We start from the raw sequence: 13,581 nt of genomic DNA on the forward strand, positions 1-13,581 counted from the left end.
ACTATGAAGTATTTTCTATGGGAGCAAATATGAACTAATCATCTTGTATGCATATTGATGTCACTTCCTGTGATTGGGTGATTTAATACTACTGATCACTTAGACATCTTGTTAAAATTATAATGTCAGACAGTCTAGGCTTTCATCATTTTATAAACATCAATTTTATCTCTGAAAGGTTTTTTATTTAGCATTTTGTAATAGAATTATATTATCATTAACAAACTTGTAAAACATTTGGATGAAGCCGAGTCACAGAATTAAGAGGAACGTAATCCCATTAACAGATATCTTTGGCAGGTAACCCACTGCTCACAACAAATTAGACAGGTGTAAACATACTTTATTGGAGGTGGAGAAGAGCAGTGACCTTGGATAGGAAGCAGAATTTATTATAGGATTAGCTGTGAGAAAGGACTGCCAATTGTTCACTTGCTGTGGAGTCAAACATACTGTCTCTCCAGTCTGGTCTCAGTGGCAAACTTTGCCCAAATGTTAAAAGGAGTAAATACTACGTCTGAGACTACTCCAGATCGCAGTTACTGCCAGGAATGAGATTAATATTTGGGGCTGGAGAGCTGCTTCTTCCCATGTTGAACTGAGTCTGACTGGACGTCACCTTGCACCAGTGGTTTAATCATCAATAACACTTCTCTCGGCAATACGAATCTCTTCACCCTGCCCTCCTCCCATTGCACACGAGATCCCTCACTTCAATAATTAGCTCATTCTATGCAGCAGCCCATCACTAGTCCTGTAAAGATGACCAGAGAAAATGTTTTATTACTGTGTTATTTACCTTCAGAGTGGGGACTACCATTTCCGCTCAGTTCTTCTTTCTTGCCGTAAGCATCATTAAATACAATGACTGTGCTTTTCCTAGCAGGGTCTTCCTGCTCTTCCGCTTTAACCGGATACTGGGGTTCATTGGAGAATTTACGTTCCTCGTATACTGCTTTTTCCAGCCAAGGGAAACAGATAACTGCGAGGTACCAATGTGATCTGTAGAAAACAAAAACAGAAAAGGAAATTGGAAATTGAGTAAAATACTTCAAATAATAGTGAATAGCAAGACCTGGATGTCATTCCACATGGCTGAATTTTAACAAAGTTTTACTAGTCCTTGACAAATATCAGATGTAAAAGTTACTTACCTTGGGCAACTATCTTTCTAGTGAATATTCTAGCTATAGAGTTCTCACCCCATGAATCTTCCATCACCAGTAGGTGGTGTCACACCTTTGTCTCAACCCTTGCTCTAACCATGAATGTGACACAGATTCATTTAAGATGTCACAGGGCATGCTGGTGTCAGTTCCTGTCTTTTTCCCACTCCCATTACAGGCACAGAGAGTCAGCCAGAAACTAACATACTACACAGTGACCATACCTCACAGTAGCAAGGTGGACAGGAATGGTGAGGAACATACAGATATACAGAGATTCTACCAGAAAGATGGTTAACTAAGTTAAGTAACTTTTTCGTTCTGATGGACGCTTTTATCTGCAAATTCTTCAACTTAAGAATCAGCACCAACGTACTAGCCCAAGGAGGTGGGTCTGAGGGGAGCTAAAGACAAAGTTTGCCACAAAACAGGTCAGACACTCCAGGTGCCATAAAAGTCAAGTGAGCGGCCAGTCACACTGGGACAGCAACTACAAGCAAAGGGTAAATATCAGTGCGAAGTGGAGAATGACCTTAGTCCCTGGACACTAGCTAGTTGGCAGAATGTAATATATGTAGAGGACAGCACAACTTTTTGTCAGCAAAAAGCTAACAATGCTCAGTAGAAGAAACTCCAGGCAAACAGCTCAAACTACAGATGGGGCCCTTTACCAAAGGGCTTCACCTCATCCACCCCCAAGACAGGAGAACAGTGCATGCTGCAACAGGACCCACAAGGGTCAGAAGACACCTGAGCTGAAGGAAGGCAAGGCCAGGTGGGTGCAAGTCATGAAAACGAATGGCATCACAACAGAGAACAGGCCACAGCCCACCAAGCAAAAACGGTACAGACACCTTCCGTTACCAGTGAACAGAAACGTTCACACCAATAATCAAGGGGGCACCAAGGCAATGCCAAAAGTTCCTTCACTGAAGACAGGACAACACATTAATAGCCTCCCATAGCAAGCAAATGGCAAGAGTTGAGAACCAGGAACTAGATATCAAGGTAAGCACAAGGCAAAAGAAACACAACCATAACTTGAATACAATGGTGAGTCAGGAAATGCACACCATCCAAGGTAAACCAAGGAGCAATGCACCAGCAGTAAGCACGCACAATGAAAGAAGCCTTACTAGTAAAGGACATCCAACCCGGGAGGGAAAGCAGATACAAGCAAGAAACAAAAGGCCCAGCAGAAAAGTAGCAGAGTCCAGTGGAACAGAACCACCAAACATCCTAGCAAGATAACTGGCTAAGGAGGTCAAGAACAACCTTGACCAACTGCCCAGAGCACACCCAAGCAAGGAAGTCTCACACACCCAATCCACTGTGGGCAACAGTACAGCAAGGCAGAGCAAGAGTGTTTTAAACAAATGTATAGCAACACCCTAGCTAGCCCCCTTGCTGAAATAGCTAAACGTAGGAGGAAGAATGCAGATGGTAAGTGCCCATCATCAACATGGTCCACAGACATAAGGAAACACCCCACAATGTGGTAGCACCTGCAGATTGGAATCACACCTCCCAGAATCCACTTGTCACTGAGACAAAGAAATACCAACTGTTGTTAATATGCAAGAGCTACACCAGAGGAAAAGTCAGAGGACCCAGCAAACCAAAGCTGTTAAGAAACATCTCACCAGCAACAAGTGTTTAGCATATGAAGAGTAGTTACAACATGTAAACATCTGCTATAGGACTTCTTCCCAAGCATAGAGGAAGCCAGGAAGGTTCAACCACCAAAAGGGATACAGAACTGCCAAAAGGACATAAAAATGGAAAAAGGGATTGCTCAGACAAAAGGACCACAGCACTGAAAGAATGGCGTGCAAACACTCCCACTGAGCACACAACTCAGCACAAAGCAAGATAAAGGGAACAAGACCTGCAGATACACCTCTGTCTAGAAAAGACAAAAAAGACTTCCAGGAAACAAGCACTCACTGTGGCAATTCAGCTTAAATACAATGACCCTCTGCCGCAGGCAGTCGTGAGTTATATTGCACCTGCAAATCCAGAGATCACAAAGTTGCATTGTCTAGGGCAGCACATACCAGCAGAACCAAGAAGTGTAACAAAGATGCACAAGGAAGAGAAACTATACTATTACTTACAGGAGCAAAGAAAGACAATCAAAGGAAGGTGCTGTAGGCCAAACTACCAACACTGGGGAGGAAGCTGGAATCCAGTGTAAAGTGAGAAAATAAACTTCTGGCAACTAAACAGGACCCTCGATAGTGGAAGCCTATACTGCAAGAGTGACATGGAGGGTACTGCACTATCCAAAACAAAAACCCCATAGGCAAGCAAAACAGACAAGTCAACATCATGATTCCAGAACTTCAGGAGTTTGTGGACTTCAGTAGTAGCTGAATCAAAGTAATCTGCGCAAAGAACTCGACCAACCAGAGGGGCATTAAGGTAAACAAAAAATGCCAAACATCTCAAAACCAATGTGGCTTGGCACAAAGTTTAAAGACAAAAGGGATGAAAGAACTAAGGTGGAAGGTGGAAGACCCGGACAAGACCAATCTTGTCCATCGGAAAATCTGGGTTGCCCTCAGACCCAACAAGCAAGAGATATTACTTTCCCAAAATGGCTGAACGCACCTCATGAAACAAATATCTCCAGTGAAAAAAGAAGCCTCTACACTGAAAAGGTGAATGAACTAAGGCAGTGTGAATCTTATTGGGGAGGCCTCTTTGCCTTCTATTTGGTGGGACTTTCCTAATTTCCCTTTGCAGTGTGTTCTGGTTTTTTTTGTAGCTTCTGAGCCGAAATTGATAGTTTTATTCTATCCCTCTTTCCCTCCCCTAGCCTTTCTTGGGGGCACTTATGGGGCCTCTTTGCAGCTCCTTTTTCTATTATTCTGTTAAGAAAATTCCCCCACTGTTTAACTTTATTACTGCATCTACTTCCTATGGTTTCTTTTACTAGTCTTTCAGCTAGCTCCTTTATTTGCAATTTCAGTTTGCTAGACCAAATTAGCCTTCAATAGTTTATTGTGTTATATTCCCCAACCCACAAGGGTACCTGTTGGTGATACTGTACTTGTGCTGAAAGCGCAATTCTTTGTTGTCCGTGATCGCTACTTGATGTTTTATTTATACTAAAGTATTTTATCCTATTCCAGATCGTTAACGTTACCATTGTGTTATCTTTTATAGCGCATGCTATTTGTCGAGTAATAAGCCCACTCTAATGGGCTGTCTGACTGAAAGCTCCCATTTAGGATTCTCGTACCTAGGGACTCCAAGTCCTTTATTAAGGAGATTTCCCTCATCATATATATGCTCTTCTCGGTGGTCCCTGTCCTAATTTTCCTGTGTAGTGCCTTAGTTATCCAACCTACATTTACTTGTAAAGCTGTTTCCTTTTCCTCTGAGCTTTGGGGTTGATGGAACTCTCCAGTCTTTTCTGTCCTTCCTCTGGCGGCTTTAAGAACTGAGTGGGCTTAATCCCACTCCCCCAATTGATAGGTTTTACTAGCACAAACAGGTCTGGATGCATGTCTTGTAGGGGTAAAGATAATTGTATCCCCCAGGGTGCCAAAATAGCTTTTTCTCTCACTACTGATTGTGGCAATAAATAATTTTGAAAAGTAGCCATGGTGGCTTCCTGCACCCTCCCCTCGGTATGGGCCAGAAACTCAATTGAAACAATATAATTTGATGTTAAATCTGACAGTGATGGGATTGCATGTAATAGAATTAATATATTACCCCTGTTCAAGATTTCATGTGAGCCTCTAGATTTATATATAGGTGTAAAAAGTATCTTATTTAATGCATTCCAGCTTTCGGTGACAAAGTTCCTGTCTTCCCTTTCTGTCGATTTTCTCATTTATCCATTACTCCCGGTTCCTTTTTTCTTTTTCCTAGTTCCTTCATCATCATAGTCTTGTCCTTGGCACATCATATCTTTTCCAATTACACTCTGTGCTTGTGATACAGAATCACTTGTATCCAAGAGTTGCAATTTCCTTCCCTTGTTGTTCACCTCAGTGTTTATTTGCTGATGTTGATAATTGATTCCTTAAATTCTTGTGGCTCCCACACTCTTAGGAGCTTCCACTTGCTGCTGTCCTTGATCCCATTGCCTCTGTTTAGAGACTATGTTATCTCCATCGCTTGAGGCGATTGTGATAAGAGACAGATCTGCCTCCATTGTATTTTTTGCCAAACTAGTTCCCTTAGTTAATTTTACATCTTCGGTCTTCCCAGCATTGTCCTCATTGCTCCTCTCCTGCCTTTGAAAAATTAGGAAGAGTTTTATTTGTTCGATCTCCGGTGAGACCTCTCCTTGCGTCATCTCACCACTTTTCTCTGTTTTTTGCCTCAGATTTAGGAGTTGTAAAGTTGTAGAACTTCTGTGTTGCTTTTTTCTGGCTTTGTGCAATCAATTTTTTCTTCTGCTTTTTGTAATTCCCCGTCCTAGTGCACCATTTTTTGCTTGCATCTTAGGTATTGTATGTTTTTCTTCATTTTCTAATTCAACATTACACGTATTGATCTCACTGATTCATATATCGTTATACTTAGTTCCTATATTGAGATTTATAGAAACATCTTTATCGTCTCTTGTTACTTCATTATCTTCCCTTTTTGTTTCATAACCTTCCCTCGTCGGATTACAGCACTTATTCCATTCCTTCTCTATTTTCCCGTGCACTACAGAATTATTATTTTTAAAATCCTCTATATTAGTACTCAACACTTCAGGGATTTCTTTCAATTTGTCCACTACTGGGGCACATGAACATTCTATATTTGCTGTTTCTGCCAGGGTTTGTGCTCGAGTATTCAGATTAATTAGATCTGCCAGTTTCTGTTCGGTACCTGATATAGAGGTTGCCATTATATTCAATAGCTCAATCTGGACATCCATTTTATTTAATTGATATGTCGGTGCCTCAAGAGTCAGTTGTGATGTTTTAAAGATCACTTCCCACACGTTTACTCTGTTGGCTGAAGGCCCTCTCTCATTTTGTTGATCTGTTAATTTCTCCTGGCTATCGTGTGTGGCCTGCATCTCCTGTAGAATTTGTTTTGCTTGCGAGTTATTTTGGGATGGTTCACATTTTTTCATTTCTTTATAGTCACCCTCCATTCCTCTTTCACTTATTTCGGTTTTATACTTTTCCTCAGGTTTTATCGCTTGTACCTTTGCTTCTCCCGTCTTATACCCAACAGATTCCACAATAACTTCTCCTGGCAGTGGATGTCCGTTCCTCAACAGGGGAGTTTTATTCTCACTTCTATTGCTTTCCTGAAACCATGACTAGCAAGATTGATAAAAGATCTGTGTCACTGACCGATCCCCACCCTAGCATCTCCAGCTTCCTCCTTACTTTCATCTTCTTGACTTTTAGAAAAAGTTTTTTGTGCAGTGCCCTGCGAGTTCTCTCTTACATCGCCCCCTTTGATCCTTCGATTGCAATGGGATGGTTTTATTGGTGCGATTGGTGCAGTGAGTGAGTTTGTGTCCTTGGGAGTGGAGATGATTATTTCCAATGGAACCTTTAAGAAATTCAGTTTTTCTGGGATTTTCAGTACCTTATCAAACATTCATGCGACGGGTGATAGATTGTTTAGTAATATGGTAATACAGTAATATATATAGTAATATGTTTGCTGTTTCAGGTCATTTTTCTATGTCAATCTTGTGTTGATTTATATGGTCACTTTAGTGAGGAGCAACAAACGTACAGGGTTTTGAGCTTGTGTAAAGAAATGTCATTTATTATTTTTGGTGATAAGTATACCAATATTTGTTCCCACATTACACCCTGCCATTTCTTCTTTATCATACTTGAGACCCAAGCAGTAACAGTCACAGCCGAGGCAGGTACACTCCAGACTGTCTGAAATAGGAACCTAAGTGTAAGGAAATGCCTCCTTGGCATGGTTACCCCCTGACTTTTTGCCTTTGCTGATGCCAGGTTATGATTTGAAAGTGTGCTGGGACCTTGCTAACCAGGCCTCAGCACCAGTGTTCTTTCCCTAAACTGTACCTTTGTCTCCACAATTGGCACAACCCTGGCACCCAGGTAAGTCCCTTATAACTGGTACCCCTGGTACCAAGGGCCCTGATGCCAGGGACGGTCTCTAAGGGCTGCAGCATGTCTTATGCCACCCTGGGGACCCCTCACTCAGCACATACACACTGCTTGCCAGCTTGTGTGTGCTGGTGGGGAGAAAATGACTAAATCGACATGGCACTCCCCTCAGAGTGCCATGCCAACCTCACACTGCCTATGGCATAGATAAGTCACCCCTCTAGCAGGCCTTACAGCCCTAAGGCAGGGTGCACTAGACCACAGGTGAGGGCATAGGTGCATGAGCACTATGCCCCTACAGTGTCTAAGCAAAACCTTAGACATTGTAAGTGCAGGGTAGCCATAAGAGTATATGGTCTGGGAGTTTGTCACACACGAACTCCACAGCACCATAATGGCTACACTGAAAACTGGGAAGTTTGGTATCAAACTTCTCAGCACAATAAATGCACACTGATGCCAGTGTGCACTTTATTGTAAAAATACACCCAGAGGGCATCTTAGAGATGCCCCCTAAAAACATACCCGACTTCCAGTGTGGGCTGACTAGTTTTTGCCAGCTTGCCACACACCAGACATGTTGCTGGCCACATGGGGAGAGTGCCTTTGTCACTCTGTGGCCAGGAACAAAGCCTGTACTGGGTGGAGGTGCTTCTCACCTCCCCCTGCAGGAACTGTAACACCTGGCGGTGAGCCTTTAAGGCTCAGCCCCTTTGTTACAATGCCACAGGGCATCCCAGCTAGTGGAGATGCCTGCCCCTCCGGCCACTGCCCCCACTTTTGGCGGCAAGGCTGGAGGAGATAATGTGGAAAACAAGGAGGAGTCACTCCCCAGTCAGGACAGCCCCTAAGGTGTCCTGAGCTGAGGTGACTCTTACTTTTAGAAATCCTCCATCTTGTAGAATGGAGGATTAGGGATGTGCCCCCCTCCCCACAGGGAGGAGGCACAAAGAGGGTGTAGCCACCCTCAGGGCCAGTAGCCATTGGCTACTGCCCTCCCAGACCTAAACACACCCCTAAATTAAGTATTTAGGGGCTGCCATAACCGAGGAAGAGAGATTCCTGCAACCTAAAGAAGAAGAAGGACTGCTGACCTGAAGCCCTGCAGTGAAGACGGAGACGACAACTGATGTGGCCCCAGCCACACTGGCCTGTCTCCCTACTTCGAAGAAAATTGCAACAGCGACGCATCCAACAGGGTCCAGCGACTTCTGAAGCATCAGAGGACTACCCTGCATCTAAAGGACCAGAAAGCTCCCAAGAACAGCGGCCCTGTTCAAGAAACTACAACTTTCTGCAACAAATAAGCAACTATTAAAGACCACACGTTTCCCGCCAGAAGCGTGAGACTTTCCACTCTGCACCTGATGCCGCCGGCTCGACCTGTGGAAAACCAACACTACAGGGATGACTCCCTGGCGACTGAGAGCCAGTGAGTAGCCAGAGTTGACCCCCATTAGCCCCCACGGTGACGCCTGCAGAGGAAATCCAGAGGCTCCCCCCTGACCGCGACTGCCTGCTTCAAGGAACCCAACGCCTAGAAACAGCACTGCACCCACAGTCCCCAGGACCTGAAGGAACCAAACTCCAGTGCAGGAGCAACCCCCAGGCGACCCTCTGCCTAGCCCAGGTGGTAGCTACCCCGAGGAGCACCCCCTGTGCCTGCCTGCATAGTTGAAGAGACCCCCGGGTCTCCCCATTGATTCCTATAGAAAACCCAACACCTGTTTGCACTCTTCACCCGCCTGCCCCTGTGCCGCTGAGGGTGTACTTTCTGTGCCTGCTTGTGTCCCCCCCGGTGCCCTACAAAACCCCCTTTTTGTCTGCACTCCGAAGACGCGGGTACTTACTTGCTGGCAGACTGGAACCGGGGCACCCCTATTTCCATTGAAGCCTATGTGTTTTGGGCCCCACTTTCACCTCTGCACCTGACCGGCCCTGAGCTGCTGGTGTGGTAACTTTGGGGTTGCCTTTAACCCCCAACGGTGGGCTACCTTGGACCCAACTTTGAACCCTGTAAGTGTTTTACTTACCTGTGAACTTAACATTTACTTACCTCCCCCAGGAACTGTTGATTTTTGCACTGTCCACTTTTAAAACAGCTTATTGCCATTCTTGTCAAAACTGTACATGCTATTGTGATTATTCAAAGTTCCTAGAATACCTGAGTGAAATACCTTTCATTTAAAGTATTGTTTGTAAATCTTGAACCTGTGGTTCTTAAAATAAACTAAGAAAATATATTTTTCTATATAAAAACCTATTGGCCTGGAATTTGTCTTGAGTGTGTGTTCCTCATTTATTGCCTGTGTGTGTACAACAAATGCTTAACACTACCCTCTGATAAGCCTACTGCTCGACCACACTACAACAAAATAGAGCATTAGAATTATCTCTTTTTGCCACTATCTTACCTCTAAGGGGAACCCCTGGACTCTGTGCACGCTATTTCTTACTTTGAAACAGTATATACAGAGCCAGCTTCCTACACTAAGTAACTCAAAGAAGGGCAGCAAGGATTTTGATGTACAGACACAAGACTACAGGATCTCTGTCCACAAGTCCTACTCCAGCTCCACCATAGGCAGGGGTAATTCCAAGCCTGAAGCACCTTATTAAAGATACAGTCCAAGAGAGGACCTCTTCCTAAAGGAGGTTTAAAGATGAATCTAGGTTGAACTTGGAGATCAAACCACTAGCAGAATGTAAAGACAAGTGGAACCCTCTCATATAGTCAAAAGAAGAAGGAGGAAGTTATCCCCAACCCAAAAGCAGCACTGTAGTACAACAGAATAATAGGTAATGTCTTGAAGTTTGAATAGATTACACATAGTCCTGGAACCTAGGCAACTGCTCTAGAGGGAGCTCATCATCCACAGAAATCTTGACTGATTGCTCGGTAATTTCAGAAGTCTACCAGCACTGAGGAACAGGGGAAGCAATGTCGAGGCTATCATTCACAGTGCGAATGCTGTCAACGAAGCGAAGAAAGTCTGGTAAGGTGTCTGGCAAAAGAAATAGAGCTGTTGAGGTTGACAAGGCTATCGAAGGTGGCTGGTGTAATTGTTGTCATCAGAGGAGAGATCCAAAGGAACCTTGGGGCTCAGAGTTCCACCACAGCAGGTCGACTAAAGTCAGAATATTGTTAACAAAACCTGGGTGAATGTTGCCACCTGAACAGAATCAGCACTAGGAAAGCTAAAAGAGTACCAAGCTACAATTGAAAGGTCGAAGTCAGTGAACTGGGCTACTGACTGAAACATGCCCTGCGAGCAGAGCCCGACATGGTGGGGGCATTTGTAGAGGGAGGCTTCAGGGGAGAACACTCCACCAGTGGAATGCAGTAAAAAGATCGCCAGAGGTACACCCATTCACACAGCAACCTCAAGCATCACTCCAGGAGCAGGACCTGGAGAGCCTGTGATATGCCTCAGCATGTGAAAGCTCTCTATTGCAAAATAAGGATGAGATAAGTTCAAGAAGGCGGTCTAAAACAAAATTAGGCACATATGGGGAGCCTAAAGTCCAAGCACTACCACAGCAAGTATAAAAAAAAACCAAGGAGAGCAATTTGGATCCATGGTGTGGGAACAGTAATAAAAAACTGAAGCAGGAAGGGTGATGCCATACAAGGCTCTGTGAAGTCACATCCAAGGCAGGAGTTGTGTCGAGCCGGAGCCATGGCTCAACCTGCTGATGCAGGAGACCTATTATGGCACTTGGGGGGATTAATGAGGTGGGAATCTGCAAGTAAAAGTATCAATGAGAATCATCAGAATTAATACGAATCACAGACTTTCATTACCTGGTTGATGAAAATGTAACTGTTGCATTACATCTTAGAAAAAAGGGATGCGCGTTGTAAAAGACATTTTGTCAACATAACACGTTAAGAGCGTTCTTTCCTCAGTACATGACAGCAAGCCTCACTTACGATAGCCCCAATGAGGGATTTAAGTGGGTTGAGCCCTGTTGGAGCTTAGCAACAGCAGGTCTAAAAATCAGGTGCTCAGATGGGGCCCTATAAGGCTTTACATTTTTGCCCTCACCCCCAGTGTGAAAAAAATCTAATTTAGGGTGGCAGAACCACCCATAACAGGCCTTTGATTAAACTTCGGAGTGACCCCAGGAAGCACCCACCTATAAGCCATAGAGGGGCTGGATGGGTGAAGGGCAGAGTTCGAGCTCTACCAAATATTGGCAGCTTCTAGACATTTTTCAAGCCCATAATAAATAAAACTAAGTATGTTACAAAGTGTTTGATTTAACATTCATGATGGAGCATTGTTGTTATTCCACAATCTCATGATTGAAGCACAGTCAATGTATACAACAAAGTCACTGTGTCTCGGCTCTAGATGGCGCACGTGCTGCCGCGAACTGAGACATGCTGTAGTCTACTGTGTGTGCTAACAGCTGGCCATTGCTTCCCATTTGCTGGCAATATAATTGCTAAGTTTTTGGTTCTCACCATTTGTCAACGGCATGCATATGTCATGCCTCTTCCGGTATTTAGTTCTCCCAGAGAGCACCGCCAAACTACTTTCAATCCTATATAGCAGCCCTTTAAATGGGTGACTGTGCATGCATCTGGGAGCACTTTCTGTGAACCCAGGACTCGCCATGCAATTTTTCTTTTACTGTACTATGCTTTTAAGCAGGAGTGTTACTCTACTTGTATAATGAGAAAGAATGTGTACTAGGTCCACACAGCTGACGAGTTGTCAACCGTTTACTATACATTACACTGTGCCATTTTCTCTGTCCCACCCTTCCCAGTCCTTTCACTCTCTTCCTTTCGGTCACTGCTCCTATGGCCCTGCCTGTACTCCTAGGTTGCTTCACAGTACAGACATACACACATCCTAGAGCCTGCATTCAATTTTAATTAGTCTGCATTGCCAATGCCTATGGCTTTCCGACTGACAAGACCTACTAGCTTTGTCAATGCTTGTTCATCTTATGCAGCTAACCATCAGTGACAGAGTCAATAATCCTAGCTTGTTTTAGGTTTAATGTCAGTTATTGTTGTATCTATCAGAATGAAATAACAGAAAGACGTAGCAAAATGCCAGATGTTTAAGCCACGTCCTTTATTACTTAGCCCACAACACTCTGAGAGACCCCCTCCAGTTTTTTTCAACCTGGCCCCAGTGCAAATACAGGCCCAGTGACAGGCTCATCTACACTTTTCTTCTTATTGTCATGATCTATGTGTGTTCTATTAACAAAGACATGTTCTAAAAATGCACTTCAACTTTTTGATCACTAGTACCAATCTCATTATGTAGTAATACATATTTACTTCAGCAGGATACAGCCATATAAGATCTGCAACTTGCGAAAGTGCTTAGAATTGTCAATTGTAAAAAATCAGGGTAATGAGACGAAGTGTTGAAAAATATCCACTCACTGGCTATTTTGAAGCTGATGGCCTGGCCTTGGTGCTGTCACTTCTTTCAAAAGCCGATTACATTGTTAAAAACAGCTTCCCTGGAAGATTATATGTGTTCCCCAGCCACAGAAGGATGCACCTCTCTGCATGCAAATACTATAGCCTTTCAGTGAAGGGCCGTTATTCTCTTGGAGCGTAGCAGCTGAGCAGTGAGAAACGCATTTAACGTTTTATTTACATAACGATAAGTTTGAAATTGGGAAAGTCTGCTGCTTTGATGTCTTTCACTGGCAGACAGAATCTTTTAAATGTACGAATTCCCTTCTAGTCCAGTACCATCAGACAATATTCACTGCAGACTTTATAAAGAGAAGAAAGCAGTTTTCCAGTGAATTTTGCATTAAAATAAAAACAAGCATTGGCATAGACAATATGTCTCGCCTTTAGGACCTTATAAGAATTTAGCCATGCAGCACATTATCCTGCGTGCTACAACATCTACTGTTACTTCACGTGACACTGATGAATGGCCACAGACGCCAAAGGATGGTCCTCAGTGCCATTTAATGAACACTGGACATGTAATACTAGCTTGTATAAAACAAACACAGAACAAGGTCGATAGGTCATGCTAGCATTTTGAGAGCTGACTAAACAATTTAGTGAAACGTGAGCTGCTGTGAAAAAAATAAAACAAAGCACAAAAAAAGGTTGCGTTCTCTTTTCAATTAATTCATGAGGGAAATAAAGAGTGATGATTCTTTGAGTTTTTGAGATGAACAAGAGATCCCTCATACATGACGATGCAAGCACTGCATAGTAGCTGCCATGATACACTGTACAGCCAATTGAAGGAGGTGAACTATAGTTTAAGAATTACTGAATGGTCCTTATTACTTGTTTGAGGTGGTTTTATTTTCGGAGTTGATGTTTGGGAGTGCTTTAATGCATGATTTAA

General features: G+C 43.5%; 1 protein-coding gene across 2 annotated transcripts in view; it reads right to left on the bottom strand.

Moving 5' to 3' along the window:
- Positions 1–13,581, bottom strand: part of SENP7 (SUMO specific peptidase 7) — a 790,555-nt gene that overhangs the window by 229,467 nt on the left and 547,507 nt on the right. For both annotated transcript variants that reach the window (XM_069204850.1, XM_069204851.1), the window contains exon 17: positions 800–1,002. In XM_069204850.1, coding sequence (XP_069060951.1) covers positions 800–1,002 — 203 coding nt within the window. The remainder of the gene's footprint in view (positions 1–799; positions 1,003–13,581) is intronic.

The sequence above is a fragment of the Pleurodeles waltl genome, chromosome 8, assembly GCF_031143425.1.
Source record: "Pleurodeles waltl isolate 20211129_DDA chromosome 8, aPleWal1.hap1.20221129, whole genome shotgun sequence".
In the NCBI taxonomy this organism is placed as follows: domain Eukaryota; kingdom Metazoa; phylum Chordata; class Amphibia; order Caudata; family Salamandridae; genus Pleurodeles; species Pleurodeles waltl.